Raw genomic sequence first — 14656 nt, forward strand, 5'->3', positions numbered from 1 at the left:
CTCGTTCCTCACCCAGTGTGATATTGTGTTTTCTCTCCAGCCCAACACTTACTCCAGGAGCACTGCTCGTGTCGCCTACGTCATATCTCTCCTTATTGGACGGGCTCGTGAGTGGGGCACGGCAATCTGGGAGGCAAGGGCTGAGTGTACTAACCAGTATCAGGACTTTAAGGAGGAGATGATACGGGTTTTTGATCGATCTGTTTTTGGGGAGGAGGCTTCCAGGGCCCTGTCTTCCCTATGTCAAGGCAATCGATCCATAACAGACTACTCTATTGAGTTTCGCACTCTTGCTGTCTCCAGTGGCTGGAACGAGCCGGCCTTGCTCGCTCGTCTTCTGGAGGGTTTCCGCGCAGAGGTAAAGGATGAGATTCTCTCCCGGGAGGTTCCTTCCAGCGTGGATTCCTTGATTGAACTCGCTATTCGCATTGAGCGACGGGTTGATCTTCGTCACCGAGCTCGTGGAAAGGAGCTCGCGCTCTCCGTCGCCTCCCTCTCCGCATCACTACCATCTTCCTCTGCCGGCTCGGGTGCTGAGCCCATGCAGCTGGGAGGTATCCGCATCTCGACTAAGGAGAGGGAACGGAGAATCACCAACCGCCTCTGTCTCTATTGCGGTTCCGCTGGTCATTTTGTCACTTCATGTCCAGTAAAAGGCCAGAGCTCGTCAGTAAGCGGAGGGCTACTGGTGAGCGCTACTACTCCTGTCTCTCCTTCAAGATCCTGCACTACCTTGTCGGTCCATCTACGCTGGACCAGTTCGTCAGCTTCCTGCAGTGCCTTAATAGACTCTGGGGCGGAGGGCTGTTTTATGGACGAGACCTGGGCTCGGGAACATGACATTCCTCTCAGACAGTTAAAGGAGCCCACGGCCTTGTTCGCCCTGGATGGTAGTCCTCTCCCCAGGATTCAGCGTGAGACGCTACCTTTAACCCTCACTGTTTCTGGTAATCATAGTGAAACCATTTCTTTTTTAATTTTTCGTTCACCTTTTACACCTGTTGTTTTGGGCCATCCCTGGCTAGTTTGTCATAATCCTTCCATTAATTGGTCTAGTAATTCTATCCTCTCCTGGAACGTCTCTTGTCATGTGAAATGTTTAATGTCTGCTATCCCTCCTGTTTCCTCTGTCTCTTCTTCACAGGAGGAGCCTGGTGATTTGACAGGGGTGCCGGAGGAATATCACGATCTGCGCACGGTGTTCAGTCGGTCCAGGGCCACCTCTCTTCCTCCACACCGGTCGTATGATTGTAGTATTGATCTCCTTCCGGGAACCACCCCCCCCCGGGGTAGACTATACTCTCTGTCGGCTCCCGAACGTAAGGCTCTCGAAGATTATTTGTCTGTAGCTCTTGACGCCGGTACCATAGTCCCCTCCTCCTCTCCCGCCGGAGCGGGGTTTTTTTTTGTCAAGAAGAAGGACGGGTCTCTGCGCCCCTGCATAGATTATCGAGGGCTGAATGACATAACAGTGAAGAATCGTTATCCGCTTCCTCTTATGTCTTCAGCCTTCGAGATCCTGCAGGGAGCCAGGTTTTTCACTAAGTTGGACCTTCGTAACGCTTACCATCTCGTGCGCATCAGGGAGGGGGACGAGTGGAAGACGGCGTTTAACACTCCGTTAGGGCACTTTGAATACCGGGTTCTTCCTTTCGGCCTCGCTAACGCTCCAGCTGTCTTTCAGGCATTAGTCAATGATGTCCTGAGAGACATGCTGAACATCTTTGTTTTCGTTTACCTTGACGATATCCTGATTTTTTCACCGTCACTCCAGATTCATGTTCAGCACGTTCGACGTGTCCTCCAGCGCCTTTTAGAGAATTGTCTTTTTGTGAAGGCTGAGAAGTGCACTTTTCATGCCTCCTCCGTCACATTTCTCGGTTCTGTTATTTCCGCTGAAGGCATTAAGATGGATCCCGCTAAGGTCCAAGCTGTCATTGATTGGCCCGTCCCTAAGTCACGCGTCGAGCTGCAGCGCTTTCTCGGCTTCGCAAACTTCTATCGTCGTTTCATCCGTAATTTCGGTCAGGTGGCAGCTCCTCTCACAGCCCTTACTTCTGTCAAGACGTGCTTTAAGTGGTCCGTTTCCGCCCAGGGAGCTTTTGATCTCCTCAAGAATCGTTTTACATCCGCTCCTATCCTTGTTACACCTGACGTCTCTAGACAGTTCGTTGTCGAGGTTGACGCGTCAGAGGTGGGCGTGGGAGCCATCCTTTCTCAGCGCTCCCTCTCTGACGACAAGGTCCACCCATGCGCGTATTTTTCTCATCGCCTGTCGCCGTCGGAACGTAACTATGATGTGGGTAACCGCGAACTGCTCGCCATCCGGTTAGCCCTAGGCGAATGGCGACAGTGGTTGGAGGGGGCGACCGTTCCTTTTGTCGTTTGGACTGACCATAGGAACCTTGAGTACATCCGTTCTGCCAAACGACTTAATGCGCGTCAGGCGCGTTGGGCGCTGTTTTTCGCTCGTTTCGAGTTCGTGATTTCTTATCGTCCGGGCTCTAAGAACACCAAGCCTGATGCTTTGTCTCGTCTCTTCAGTTCTTCAGTAGCCTCCACTGACCCCGAGGGGATTCTCCCTGAGGGGCGTGTTGTCGGGTTGACTGTCTGGGGAATTGAGAGGCAGGTAAAACAAGCGCTCACTCACACTCCGTCGCCGCGCGCTTGTCCTAGGAACCTTCTTTTCGTTCCCGTTCCTACTCGTCTGGCCGTTCTTCAGTGGGCTCACTCTGCCAAGTTAGCCGGCCACCCTGGCGTTCGGGGTACGCTTGCTTCCATTCGCCAGCGTTTTTGGTGGCCCACCCGGGAGCATGACACGCGTCGTTTCGTGGCTGCTTGTTCGGTCTGCGCGCAGACTAAGTCCGGTAACTCTCCTCCTGCCGGCCGTCTCAGGCCGCTTCCTATTCCCTCTCGACCGTGGTCTCACATCGCCTTAGATTTTGTCACCGGACTGCCTTCGTCAGCGGGGAAGACTGTTATTCTTACGGTTGTCGATAGGTTCTCTAAGGCGGCTCATTTCATTCCCCTTGCTAAGCTTCCTTCTGCTAAAGAGACGGCACAAATCATCATCGAGAATGTTTTCAGAATTCATGGCCTTCCGTCAGACGTCGTTTCGGACAGAGGTCCGCAATTCACGTCTCAATTTTGGAGGGAGTTTTGCCGTTTGATTGGGGCTTCCATCAGTCTCTCTTCCGGCTTTCACCCCCAGTCTAACGGTCAAGCAGAACGGGCCAATCAGACTATTGGTCGCATCTTACGCAGTCTTTCTTTTCGTAACCCTGCGTCTTGGTCAGAACAGCTCCCCTGGGCAGAATACGCCCACAACTCGCTTCCTTCGTCTGCGACCGGGCTATCTCCTTTTCAGAGTAGCCTCGGGTACCAGCCTCCGCTGTTCTCATCTCAGTTCGCCGAGTCCAGCGTCCCCTCCGCTCAGGCTTTTGTCCAACGTTGCGAGCGCACCTGGAAGAGGGTCAGGTCTGCACTTTGCCGTTATAGGACGCAGACTGTGAGGGCTGCTAATAAGCGTAGAACTAAGAGTCCTAGATATTGTCGCGGTCAGAGAGTTTGGCTCTCCACTCAGAACCTTCCCCTTAAGACGGCTTCTCGCAAGTTGACCCCGCGGTTCATTGGTCCGTTCCGTATTTCTCGGGTCATTAATCCTGTCGCAGTTCGACTTCTTCTTCCGCGATACCTTCGTCGCGTCCACCCGGTCTTCCATGTCTCCTGCATCAAGCCCGTCCTTCGCGCCCCCGCTCGTCTCCCCCCCCCCCCCCCCATCCTTGTCGAGGGCGCACCCATCTACAGGGTCCGTAGAATTTTGGACATGCGTCCTCGGGGCCGTGGTCACCAGTACCTCGTAGATTGGGAGGGGTACGGTCCTGAGGAGAGGAGTTGGGTTCCCTCTCGGGACGTGCTGGACCGTGCGCTGATCGAGGATTTCCTCCGTTGCCGCCAGGTTTCCTCCTCGAGTGCGCCAGGAGGCGCTCGGTGAGTGGGGGGGTACTGTCATGTACTGTCATGTTGTGTCTTGTCTCTGTCCTTTCCCTTCACCCTGTCTCCCTCTGCTGGTCGTTGTTAGGTTACCTTTTCTCCCCCGCTTTCCCCCAGCTGTTCCTTGTCTCCTCTAACTACCCATTCACCCCGTTTCCCACCTGTTCCCTTTTTCCCTCTGATTAGGTCCCTATATCTCTCTCTGTTTCTGTTCCTGTCCTTGTCGGATTCTTGTTAGTTGTGTTTCATGCCTGAGCCAGACTATCGTCATGTTTGCTGTAACCTTGTCCTGTCCTGTCGGAATCTGCCGGTCTATCTGAGCCTACCTATGTTTGGTTATTAAAGAAGCTCTGTTTAAGTTAGTTCGCTTTTGGGTCCTCATTCACTCACCATAACAACAATGTAGAAAATAGTAAAAATAAAGAAAAACCCTTGAATGAGTAGGTGTGTCCAAACTTTTGACTGGTAGAGTTTGTCAATCTACTATAGTAGATTAACTTCGGAAAGTAATCAGACCCCTTTACTTTTTCCACATTGTGTTGTGTTATGGCCTTATTCTAAAATGTATTAAATTGTTTTTCCCCCCTCATCAATCTACACACAATACCCCAAAATGATTAAAAAAACATTTCCCAGAACTGTTTGTCAATTATTATTATTTTTAAATACGGAAATATCACATTTACATAAGTATTCTACCCTTTACTCGGTACTTTGTTGAAGAACCTTTGGCAACGATTACAGCATTGAATCTTCTTAGGTAAAACGCTACAAGCTTGGCACATCTGTATTTGGGGAGTTTCTCCCATTCTTCTCTGAAGATCCTGTCAAGCTCTGTCAGGTTGGATGGGGAGCATTGCTGCACAGCTATTTTCAGGTCTCTCCAGAGATGTTCGATCGGGTTCAAGTCTGGGGCTTTGGCTGAGCCACTCAAGGACATTCAGAGATTTGTCCTGAAGCCACTCTTGCGTTGTCTTGGCTGTGTGCATAGAGTCGTTGTCCTGTTGGAAGGTAGTAAACCTTTGCCCAAGTCTGAGGTCCTGAGCGCTCTGGAGTAGGTTTTCATCATGGATCTCTCTGTACTTTGCTCTGTTTATCTTTGCCTCGATCCTGATTAGACTCCCAGTCCCTGTCGCTGAAAAACAACTCCACAGCATGATGCTGCCACCACCATGCTTCACCGTATAAATGGTGCCAGGTTTCCTCCAGACATGGCGCTTGGCATTCAGGACAAAGAGTTCAATCTTGGTTTCATCAGACCAGATAATCTTGTTTCTCATTGTCTGAGAGTCTTTAGGTGCCTTTTGGAAAACTCCAAGCGGGCTGACACGTGCCTTTTACTGAGGAGTGGATTCCGTCTGGCCACTCTACCATAAAGGCCTGATTGGTGGAGTGCTGCTTGTCCTTCTAGAAGGTTCTCCCATCTGCACAAAGGAACAATAGAGCGCTGTCAGAGTGAGCTTTGGGTTCTTGTTCACCTCCCTGACCAAGGTCCTTCTCCCCCGATTTAAGAATGATGGAGGCCACTGTGTTCTTGGGGACCTTCAATGCTGCAGACATTTTTTGGTACCCTACCCCAGATCTATACCTCAACACAATCCTGTCTCTGAGTTCTACGGACAATTCCTTCGACCTCATGTCTTGGTTTTTGCTCAGACATGCACTGTCAACTGTGGGACCTTGTATAGACAGGCGTGTGCCATTCCAAATCATGTCTAATCAATTGAATTTACCAAAGGTGAAACATCTCAAGGATGATCAATGGAAGCAGGATGCACCTGAGCTCAATTTCGATTCTCATAGCAAAGGGTCTGAATGCTTATGTAGATAAGGTATTTCTGTTTTGTAGATTTAATACATTTGCAAAAATGTATAAAAAAACTTTTTCACTTTGTCATTGTGGGGTATTGTGTGTAGAATGCTGATGTTTTTATTTATTTAATCCATTTTAGAAAACAGCTGTAACAAAACATTTTTGGGGAAAAGTCAAGGCTTTGTTTTTTGATTTTGTTGAGAACACTTTTTTTCAGAACACAAATTATTACACTACACAAATAAATATTTTGAGGATTTAAAGAAAGTACATCAAACTTTTTAATAAATGTGATATTTTCTATTTGTTCAAAAATCTCAAATGGGCTGTTGGTTCTCTTTGGAGAACAGAGCTACACTGTAATTTTCTATGATCTAGCGCCATCTCCTGTCAATGGAAACGCATTGTCACAAACCCTAACGTTTGCCTGAGTAAAATTCGAGGAGAGAAATGTATTTTGTGATGTGATGCAAGTCATTCTTATACAGGGGGATTAAACATTCAATATCTCAGATGTTGTTCATGTTTGAGTAATGAAAATGTCTAAAACTTGTATGAATTCAAAAAATCTGTGGCCTATGCATATTTATTTTGTGTGTCTATGTCCTTAGTTGGCTGTTTACTAAACTCATATGCATCAGGTTTAGTTTCCCAATTATTCACTTTTTGTTACAGTTTATCTTGTTTGAGCTGATGATTGATGATAGCAATAAAGACTGTAGTTATGCTGAGGTTTGTTGGGTATTCCCCAGCTTTGTCCAGCTGTGACTCTGCCAAATTCATTGGTGTCTAATCTCTGCCCCTTCCCTATTTCCCAGACAGACCTCAACTCATCTCCCTGTCAGCATTACTGTGATTGGCTGCTCGCTATCCTGACCTCTGACTTCTCCTCAAGGTGGGCAGAGGAGGAGGGCCGGGGCTGGTTCAGAATCTGACATGAACAATCAGGTCTGGTCAGAACACCAGCCCTACAGGGCCCAACAATGGACTGTGGATTTCGCGGTTGAGTGGCAAAAAGGGCCGACTGGTACTAAGAGGAAAGTACTCAGGGAACTGGCCCTGATCCTATCTTCCATCACTCTCTCTCTCTCTCTCTCTCTTTGTCAGACTGGAGTGATCTCGCTGATTGGTCTTTTGTTTTTTCCTTGTCTGCCCTCCCAAAACTTGGTAGAGAGTGCTAGGTACATGAGAGTTTTGCCCTTGGTGTAGGCTACATGTATGGTATAATTTCTAATCTGTGATTGATTCATTTTTGTAGTCATTATTACCATTTGACGGCAACAAGTTATGATGATGGAGGATTATACAATCGTAACTGGTTATGATTGAATGAATTAGCGCCCCTGCGATAGGGTCTTGGAACTTGGATGGACTCTTTGGACATCCAGGAGGGTGTGCATCTGTGAAGGAATGTACTTTTGTTAATAAGACAGAAAAGGAAAAAAAGAGAAACAAAAAGTTTGGCCCCTTTGGACGCTCTATTAGTGTGGCTGAGTGGTTTCCTGAGACTCTTGACAAAAGCAACTGTAAAGCAAAAAAAAGGCTTCCTCATCTCTTGAGTTCTGTCCCCACTCCAGAGCTGGATGTCTGCTTTTTTGTTTATCATTTTTTTTGACAACTCTTTCTCAGAACTGGGTCAAACACTCCAAAATGTCTTATCTTCAATGCCACTCAGAGTTTACTCTCTGCTCCTCATTGCCTTTCTCTGCAAAGTTTAGGATGAACAATTCATGTACAATTTTTTGGGACAAAAAAAAACCCAGATTTTTTATTTCCAGAGTTCACTTCCAAAAGTTGTCGCAAAGCCCCATTGTCTGCAAGGTATTGAGTTAAATACCCTACTCAAATGAATATAAATATATATTGTATTATTATACCAACTCAATCTGCTTGAACATTTAGATAATGTCTATTTATGCTGCATGTCAAAACCGTTCCATTCAACACATTTAGTACATTTCCATTTTCCATTTAAACTCATCTGATGGGATAAAGATCAATCTGATTTGTAAAAAATAAATAAAATACAAAAACCTATGTCCTTCCAACTCCCTTTTGGGGCACAAGACTGGATTTACTTGCGTGACGAACAAACCTGAGTGAGACTGATTAAAAATGAAGCACTATAGCAACAACCAAGCCAATAGAAGAACGGGAAGCTGTTTACAATGGGTGTACCGTTTCTATGGTTGCCGGACAAACCTCCTGCACCAGGTATTAAACTGCCCCCGGAGAGATCCTTAGCCGCTGCCACCGTTATAAAGACCTGTTTTTGAGACGTTGAATTGAACAAGCGCGCATCAGAGCGCCAAAGATATCTTGAGGTATTTTTTTCAACAGGTGCAAATCCTCAAGGCTAAAACGAGATTAATAATTTATCAATTGGCCATTTGGATTGTAAGGTATTTTCTCAGCAGTATATCAGATCAAGGTAAGTTTGTCATGTTTTTACATTATATTTATTTTTAAAATTAAAACATATTAGAATGAAGTAGGTTATCATTAAATTGTAGCAAATTATTATTGATATCTTGCCATAAAAATACAAAGCTGTTAATTGTAACTATTGTAAGGCTTTGTTGTAAAGTTAAATTACCAGCTAGCTATAAGCATCTTCATATTTTAAAAAAATTATTGAAACACTTAAATTAAATAATCTCAAATGTTATCTGATTTGGCACAATTCATTAATTTGTCTATAGCCTACTCTAGTTGATCACGTTGAGTCGTTTATCATAAATTCACTCGACATATATGAGTTTATAACAGTGCCTTTGTCTCAGCCTTTTTGTGGAGAGTCCCGTTTAATGGCTATAAACTATTATGTGTAGATAGGAGCGCAGTCTAGCCTACCTATCACTTTTCACAAAGGTTCTATGACCTCCAGACAGTCAACATCGGAACCAGTAAGAATAAACATTGCAGGTCTTTCGCACATCATTTCATTAATAACAGTCTTTATTCTGGGATTACAAACCCATGCACTCCTTTTGTTAAGCAGTTTCTAATCAAATATCAACATTTGAAAGATCTCAACTACATGCAGCTATTGTTCCTACAATTTGTTTCCCTACAAGTCACTGAATAGAACGTGCCATTACCACAGAGATAAACTATTTCAATTTACCCCCTGACATGCCTCAAAGGGCTCTGTTTTCAAATAGGGCTATCATTGTCCTTTTCAGCTTTGTTCATGTCGGGTGTATATTTTCTCCTTGTCAGGCTGTTGTCTGGTGGTATAGGGGTGAGCTTTAGCCATCGGAGCGGAGGGAGGACCATGCTGTCTCTAAGCTGTGCAGACCCCTGGCCCGAGGGCTCGGTGGGGCTGGAGGAGGAAGTGGTGACTGCCGCTGCTCATTCTGAGGAGCTGGACCTGGACGACAGCTCAGCCTCAGCAGGCTCCAGTAGCACTGGGGGCTCTGACAACCTGGATGACAGCCTGACCAGCCTGCAGTGGCTGCAGGAGTTCTCTATTCTCAATGCCAATGGGCCTCAACAGGCTCCTCTCTCCACTCACCACCAGCCTCACTTCTTTGGCCATCAGCAGCTGGGCTCTGAGGCTCCCGCTTCCCCTCTGGCTGGTGACCCTGCATCCATAGGCATGCCCCTCACCCCAGGCAAGCCCACAGCAGCAGCCTATTGTAGGATGCAGTCCCTGTCAGCCCTCCCTAGCCTGGTGGTCCATGGTCACTGTCCCGATGAGGTGGACTACAAGACAAACCCTCATATCAAACCCCCTTACTCCTACGCCACACTCATCTGTATGGCCATGCAGGCCAGCAAGAAGACCAAGATCACCCTCTCCTGCATCTACAAGTGGATCACTGACAACTTCTGCTACTTCCGCCATGCTGACCCCACCTGGCAGGTAAATGTTGCTAAAGTCACACCCACACACACACTTGAAAATGTGAAAATGGCTTTAATAGGATGCTTTAGACTAGGTCCTGTGAGAGGCTCTCAGTCACGTTCGTAACTTGACTATGTCTCGAGCAGCCAGATAGTGAGAGACAGAGAGAGAGAGTCCTCTTCAGCATCTGCGACAGAGGGCTCTGTGTGTTTTGGAGTGGGGCCAAGATGCAGCTGGGTTTTTCTTTAACAGGAACGAGTAAGAGCACAGTTCTTTCCAAAGTCTGTATATTGAGAGCTCTGGGCTGTCTGCCACACTCTGATCAAGCATTAGCAGCTATGGTTTATGGGAATTAAGGGCTCTCATGGTACAAAGACGGCAGCAAATACTCCCGTAACTTACAAAGATTGTAGCAAATACTGCCTTGGACTTCCCCTTACTTGGCAGTGGGCATCTTGCTTAAGAAGACTTCATCCCCCACAACACACATTTTAGTGTGTGTGTGTTTTACATTATTTTTCAGAAATAGCTCCCAGGTTTTCTGCTTGAGCAACGAGAGGCAATGGAGGAGTATGGGGAGGGGCAGTATGGCATCAAAAGTGCAGATTCCCCATCAAAGGGAAGAAATTCTCTGGAAAAAGTTTAATTTGCTGGATAAATGATTAATTAAGTCGTTAGCCATACTCCCCAGGTCCAGAAGTTATACTAATTTCCTGAGCATTCTGTTATTGTAAGCCAGTGCATGGGGCAGATAATATTTAACAAAGGTCAGCAGGTCACTAGTTGGGGGGGCAGTGTTGAGCACCTGGTAAGGCTGAATGCAAGGGTACACAAGCTAATATATTTGATGGAGCAGGACTGAATGTGTACTGCCATGTCAATCCTGTCCCCCTCATGTGCTATTTCAGAACTCCATCCGGCACAACCTGTCTCTGAACAAGTGTTTCATCAAGGTTCCGCGGCAGAAGGACGAGCCAGGGAAGGGGGGCTTCTGGAAGATTGATCCCCAGTACGCAGAGCGCCTCCTCAATGGTGCCTACAAGAAGAGGCGGATGCCCCCTGTCCAGATCAACCCTGCCCTGCAGAACAGGCTTAGGGCCAACCCCCAGCCCCTGCCCAGGGGCCTCTGTAACTCCACAGGCAGCCAGAGTGGGCTATGTGTCAATCCAGAGGCTCAGCAGCTCCTCAGAGAGTTTGAAGAGGCCACTGGAGCCGACCAGAACTGGGACCCCTGTCTGGCCGAAGGCACCATGCTGGGGGCATGGCCCATAAGAAAGGGAGGCCCTGGACACAAGAGGAAACACCCACTGGGCTCCAGGACTGCCATGGTCAAAGTCCCCCGGCACTCCAGCTCTCCTTTGCTGTCTTTGGAGGAGTATAGGGAACTGGGCTCCCTGAAGGGGAACTTTGACTGGGACGCCCTCCTGGATTCTGCACTGAGTGGGGAGCTGAGTCTGGACGGAGGGGGTCCACTGAGCCCCATCCCCCAGGAGGAGGACCTGATGGTGCGGGGGACCCACATCTGCCCCCTTGAGGCCCCCGCGGGGACAGCAGACAGCAGCCACGTGCTGGCGGAGACCCAGAGGAGCAGCGGAGCAGACTTTGAGGAGACGTTCCTGGCCACAGCATTCCTGCAGAGCCCCTGGCCAGAGGAAGAGGAGCAGGGATCTACCAACTTCCTGTGCAGCTCCACAGTCAACCTGGAGCAGCTCTTTGACCTGGGAGATTCCCTCGGCGGTGACCTCAGCAGTAAGATAGAGTATCTTCTCTAAAGACATGTTCTCCAATTCTTTGGCCTCCAAGACTCTTTGACTATACTGTGATGATGACACTACTAGATTATTGTTTAAAAAGAGAGGCACCACATGAACTAAATGGACCTTTTACACATGCATGTGTTTAAGATTTCTAGATGATGTTTTTTGAAATTGGTACAATAATGGATGACATCATTAATGCCTACAGAGCAAAAATGCCACAATGAACTGCAGTATTCCAAACGATTACTGGACAAAAACTATATCAAACCTACTGTTGGGACCATGACATTGGATAATAGACATTATCAATAAGACTTCGCTCACAGAGAAACAAAATATTCCTGTCTGAGGACAGGAAAACCACCAATATGTCTTTGTTTACATTCTGAATATATATGTGGTATTGAATGGATTGCAGGTTGACGTATGATAGAGGAATTGTCATCCAGGCACAAGGTGAGCAACAGAACATTGGAATCAACATTTTAGAAATGTATTTTTTTTTAGCATTAGATGAAATTACAAAGTAAGACTTTACAGTGACTGTACTCTTTGAAAGTTATGGACAGTTTCGAGATGCAAGGCCAACAGCTAATGATGAGTTGAGGTGTTGTACCTGACAGTGATGCAACGTTTTAGCTGCTTAAGAATAGTTGGTTTAGCATGCTGAATATTTCATAAAGGTTTATATGAATCCACCTCACAGGGAATACTATTATTTGTTGTGAAGATCTCTGGAATGTATGCATCAGACTTCAGGAATTTCGGTCCTGTACTGAATTTTCTACTGAAATGCTGAATGTCTGACTTTTAACGATCTGTGGATGCATTTGGATGAAATTCTGAAACTAGTGTCTATTTAATATCAATATACAATATCTGTAACTGAAGTGAAAGGAATACTATGATGATCAATGGAGATATATTTGCCAAATTTCAACTAATTAGAAGAGTTTTTAGTCTTAAAATTGTTTTATGTGTGGGGTTTTCTATAATGACTACTTTCTGAATGCATTCTTTGAATAATGATCTTTTCACTTTAACTAAATGTATGCAGAACAATTTTAAACAGGTTGTTTTTAGCAAGCTTAAAATTGTCATATTATCAGCAGAGAGTGTAAATTTATATTTAATAATCATTAATTCAACTAATTTCAGTGAGTTAACCAGTTACAGAGAGCAGTAGAGGACAGATCTGGATGTCGTAAAGACAAGTTCATTCCAATGCAGAATAGCTCAAGGCAAGCTTCTCCTTTGCAATGGTTTCAGTGGCTTGTCAATGAATACCCGACCTTCAGGTTAGATGTGCAAAGAACAACACTTGGAAACAGAAGACCGGCAGTGTTTTCACCAAGGAAAGCTGATGGAGGCCTTTTAGTCAACAGAAGGAGACAATGCAAAAATGATGACATAAACAAGCAGGAATTACATGAACAAATGTTGAGTTATGAGATACTCTCTTGTTTTGTTTCAAGTCTACCTTTACCTGGAAATTGCTTTGTCTTTCCTCTGGTCTTACTAAACCCAATCACATGGTTTCAAGACATGATTGAGTGAGTCTTAAGGGTTGATTTATGGCACAAAAAACTGTCAATTTTCAAACAGACATGGGGTGTACCTTTGGTGGTTCGTCGAAGTGTCATTCTGGTCATGCATGCCGCGACCGACGTAGTTTGTTAGCTAAGATAGCCACTTTAGCTAGCCAGTGACTCCTCCAGTGTGTTGATGTCATTTCACAGGAGTGAGATCGGTAAGAAATGGCCCTTCTGTAGCCAAATATCTTATTCATAAATTGTGGTTGTGTTTTTAAGCATTAAATTACCTAGTATAATGGTGCATTGATCAGTTATACAGTTTAAAGCCGCTATTTTTGTGTTTTTGCCCAAAGTCGACCTTTAAGATGTATATTAAAATGTGCTACTATCTTGCAGAATAACTACTCCTGTTTTATTAGTGTTGTAAATCCACCATGAAGTCTGAAAGTGCAATCAATGTACAGTGAGTGATACTTGGTCTATTTTACATTACATTGAAGGGTAGTAATGCAGTTTACTTAGTCAGACCCAGTTCATGGTTTAATGTGTGGTACGGTATGGATACATTTTGATGGAAGGAAACTCCTCCTTTAAAAGTGAATTAACTACTATATTTTGTCAGTTGTGTATTAGCTCTTCCAAAACACTTGTCATCCAAGTTGACCCTATTGGCATCATACCTCAAGATTTCTTTATTTTTATGAAGATATGCATTCATGTGTGCATTCATACTCTGTTTATTTTTCTGTTTTTCCTTGACAATAAAAAAAACTTTAAAACTTGAATGAGTTTACATATATTTTTGTACATCTGGGTGCGGTGCTTTTGAAGATTTCTAGCCGTCTTTCCGTCTTTTTCTCCCCGTCTCTATTTTGTCTCTGTACATTCCTGATTCCACCCCATTAGTGTGTCTTCTGTGTGTGTGTGTCGGTGTGATTTACGCTTGCCTTTTCCTGCTCATCTCTTTTCGGGGGTGACTGTGCTCAGGCAGTGGATTGGGGTCTTTCTCTGGCTTTTGTCTGTGCTCAGTCAGACACTTGTCCCCCCCCCCAGGGCTCTGCTCTGTGCTCCTCTCACTGGGTCAGTGTGGGGCTAACAGGAACAAGTGTCCCACACCTCTATATATCCCTATCCTGTCTGTTCTGGACCACACCGTCTCTCTCTACTTCTGAAGATTAGCTAAGTACCATGTTCAGGGAACTTTATGAATATTTCCCTGTGGCGTTTTCAAATGAAGCCTGGTGTATAGCTAGCGTGTCATGGTGTAAAAGACTGGGACTGTCTTTACCACACAAATGTCTCATGTGGTAATCAGGAAAAAGTTGGAGCACATAGGTGAGAAATCCTATACCTCTGTATGGTGGACTGGACACCCAACCCTCCACGGGAAGGGTACGGTTCTCCATCTCCATCCGTGGTGCTCTCTGCTTGGGAAAGGAGAGCTGACAGTCTGAGTTAGCCTTCTCCCCCAGCCCAGCTCCACAGAGGCCCCCTGGACAGCAGTTATTACATGGTACAGTTGTCTGTCCAGGTGGAGTGCAGGGTTCATAATTATAATGTGACAGGCTGGTTAGATGAGAGGCTGTTGGTAACATGATGCAGCCATTCTTCCCCAACCCTGCTGATGGCTGCAGGTAAGGAGAGCTCCCTATTGAAACGCTAACCCTCCCCGCCACTCGCTCGCTTGTCCCAACCCAGGAACGCT

At 46.0% G+C, this 14656-nt stretch overlaps 1 protein-coding gene across 1 annotated transcript; it reads left to right on the plus strand.

Moving 5' to 3' along the window:
- The first annotated feature begins 6461 nt into the window (after positions 1-6461).
- LOC110538982 (forkhead box protein J1-A) lies at positions 6462-13736 on the plus strand. Its single transcript, XM_036938632.1, has 3 exons — positions 6462-8237; positions 9029-9674; positions 10565-13736. Exons 2-3 carry the CDS (start codon positions 9084-9086, stop codon positions 11426-11428), a joined length of 1455 nt encoding a protein of 484 aa, XP_036794527.1. The 5' UTR covers positions 6462-8237; positions 9029-9083; the 3' UTR covers positions 11429-13736.
- The last annotated feature ends 920 nt before the right edge of the window (positions 13737-14656 follow it).

The sequence above is a fragment of the Oncorhynchus mykiss genome, chromosome 12, assembly GCF_013265735.2.
Source record: "Oncorhynchus mykiss isolate Arlee chromosome 12, USDA_OmykA_1.1, whole genome shotgun sequence".
Lineage (NCBI taxonomy): Eukaryota > Metazoa > Chordata > Actinopteri > Salmoniformes > Salmonidae > Oncorhynchus > Oncorhynchus mykiss.

What these genes read in the sequence shown, in the direction of transcription:
- LOC110538982 (XM_036938632.1), top strand. Translation starts at nt 9,084, where the DNA reads ATGCTGTCTCTAAGCTGTGCAGACCCCTGGCCCGAGGGCTCGGTGGGG. An exon ending in ATGCTGACCCCACCTGGCAG is followed by an intron (nt 9,675 to 10,564) that starts GTAAATGTTGCT and finishes GTGCTATTTCAG; the next exon opens with AACTCCATCCGGCACAACCT.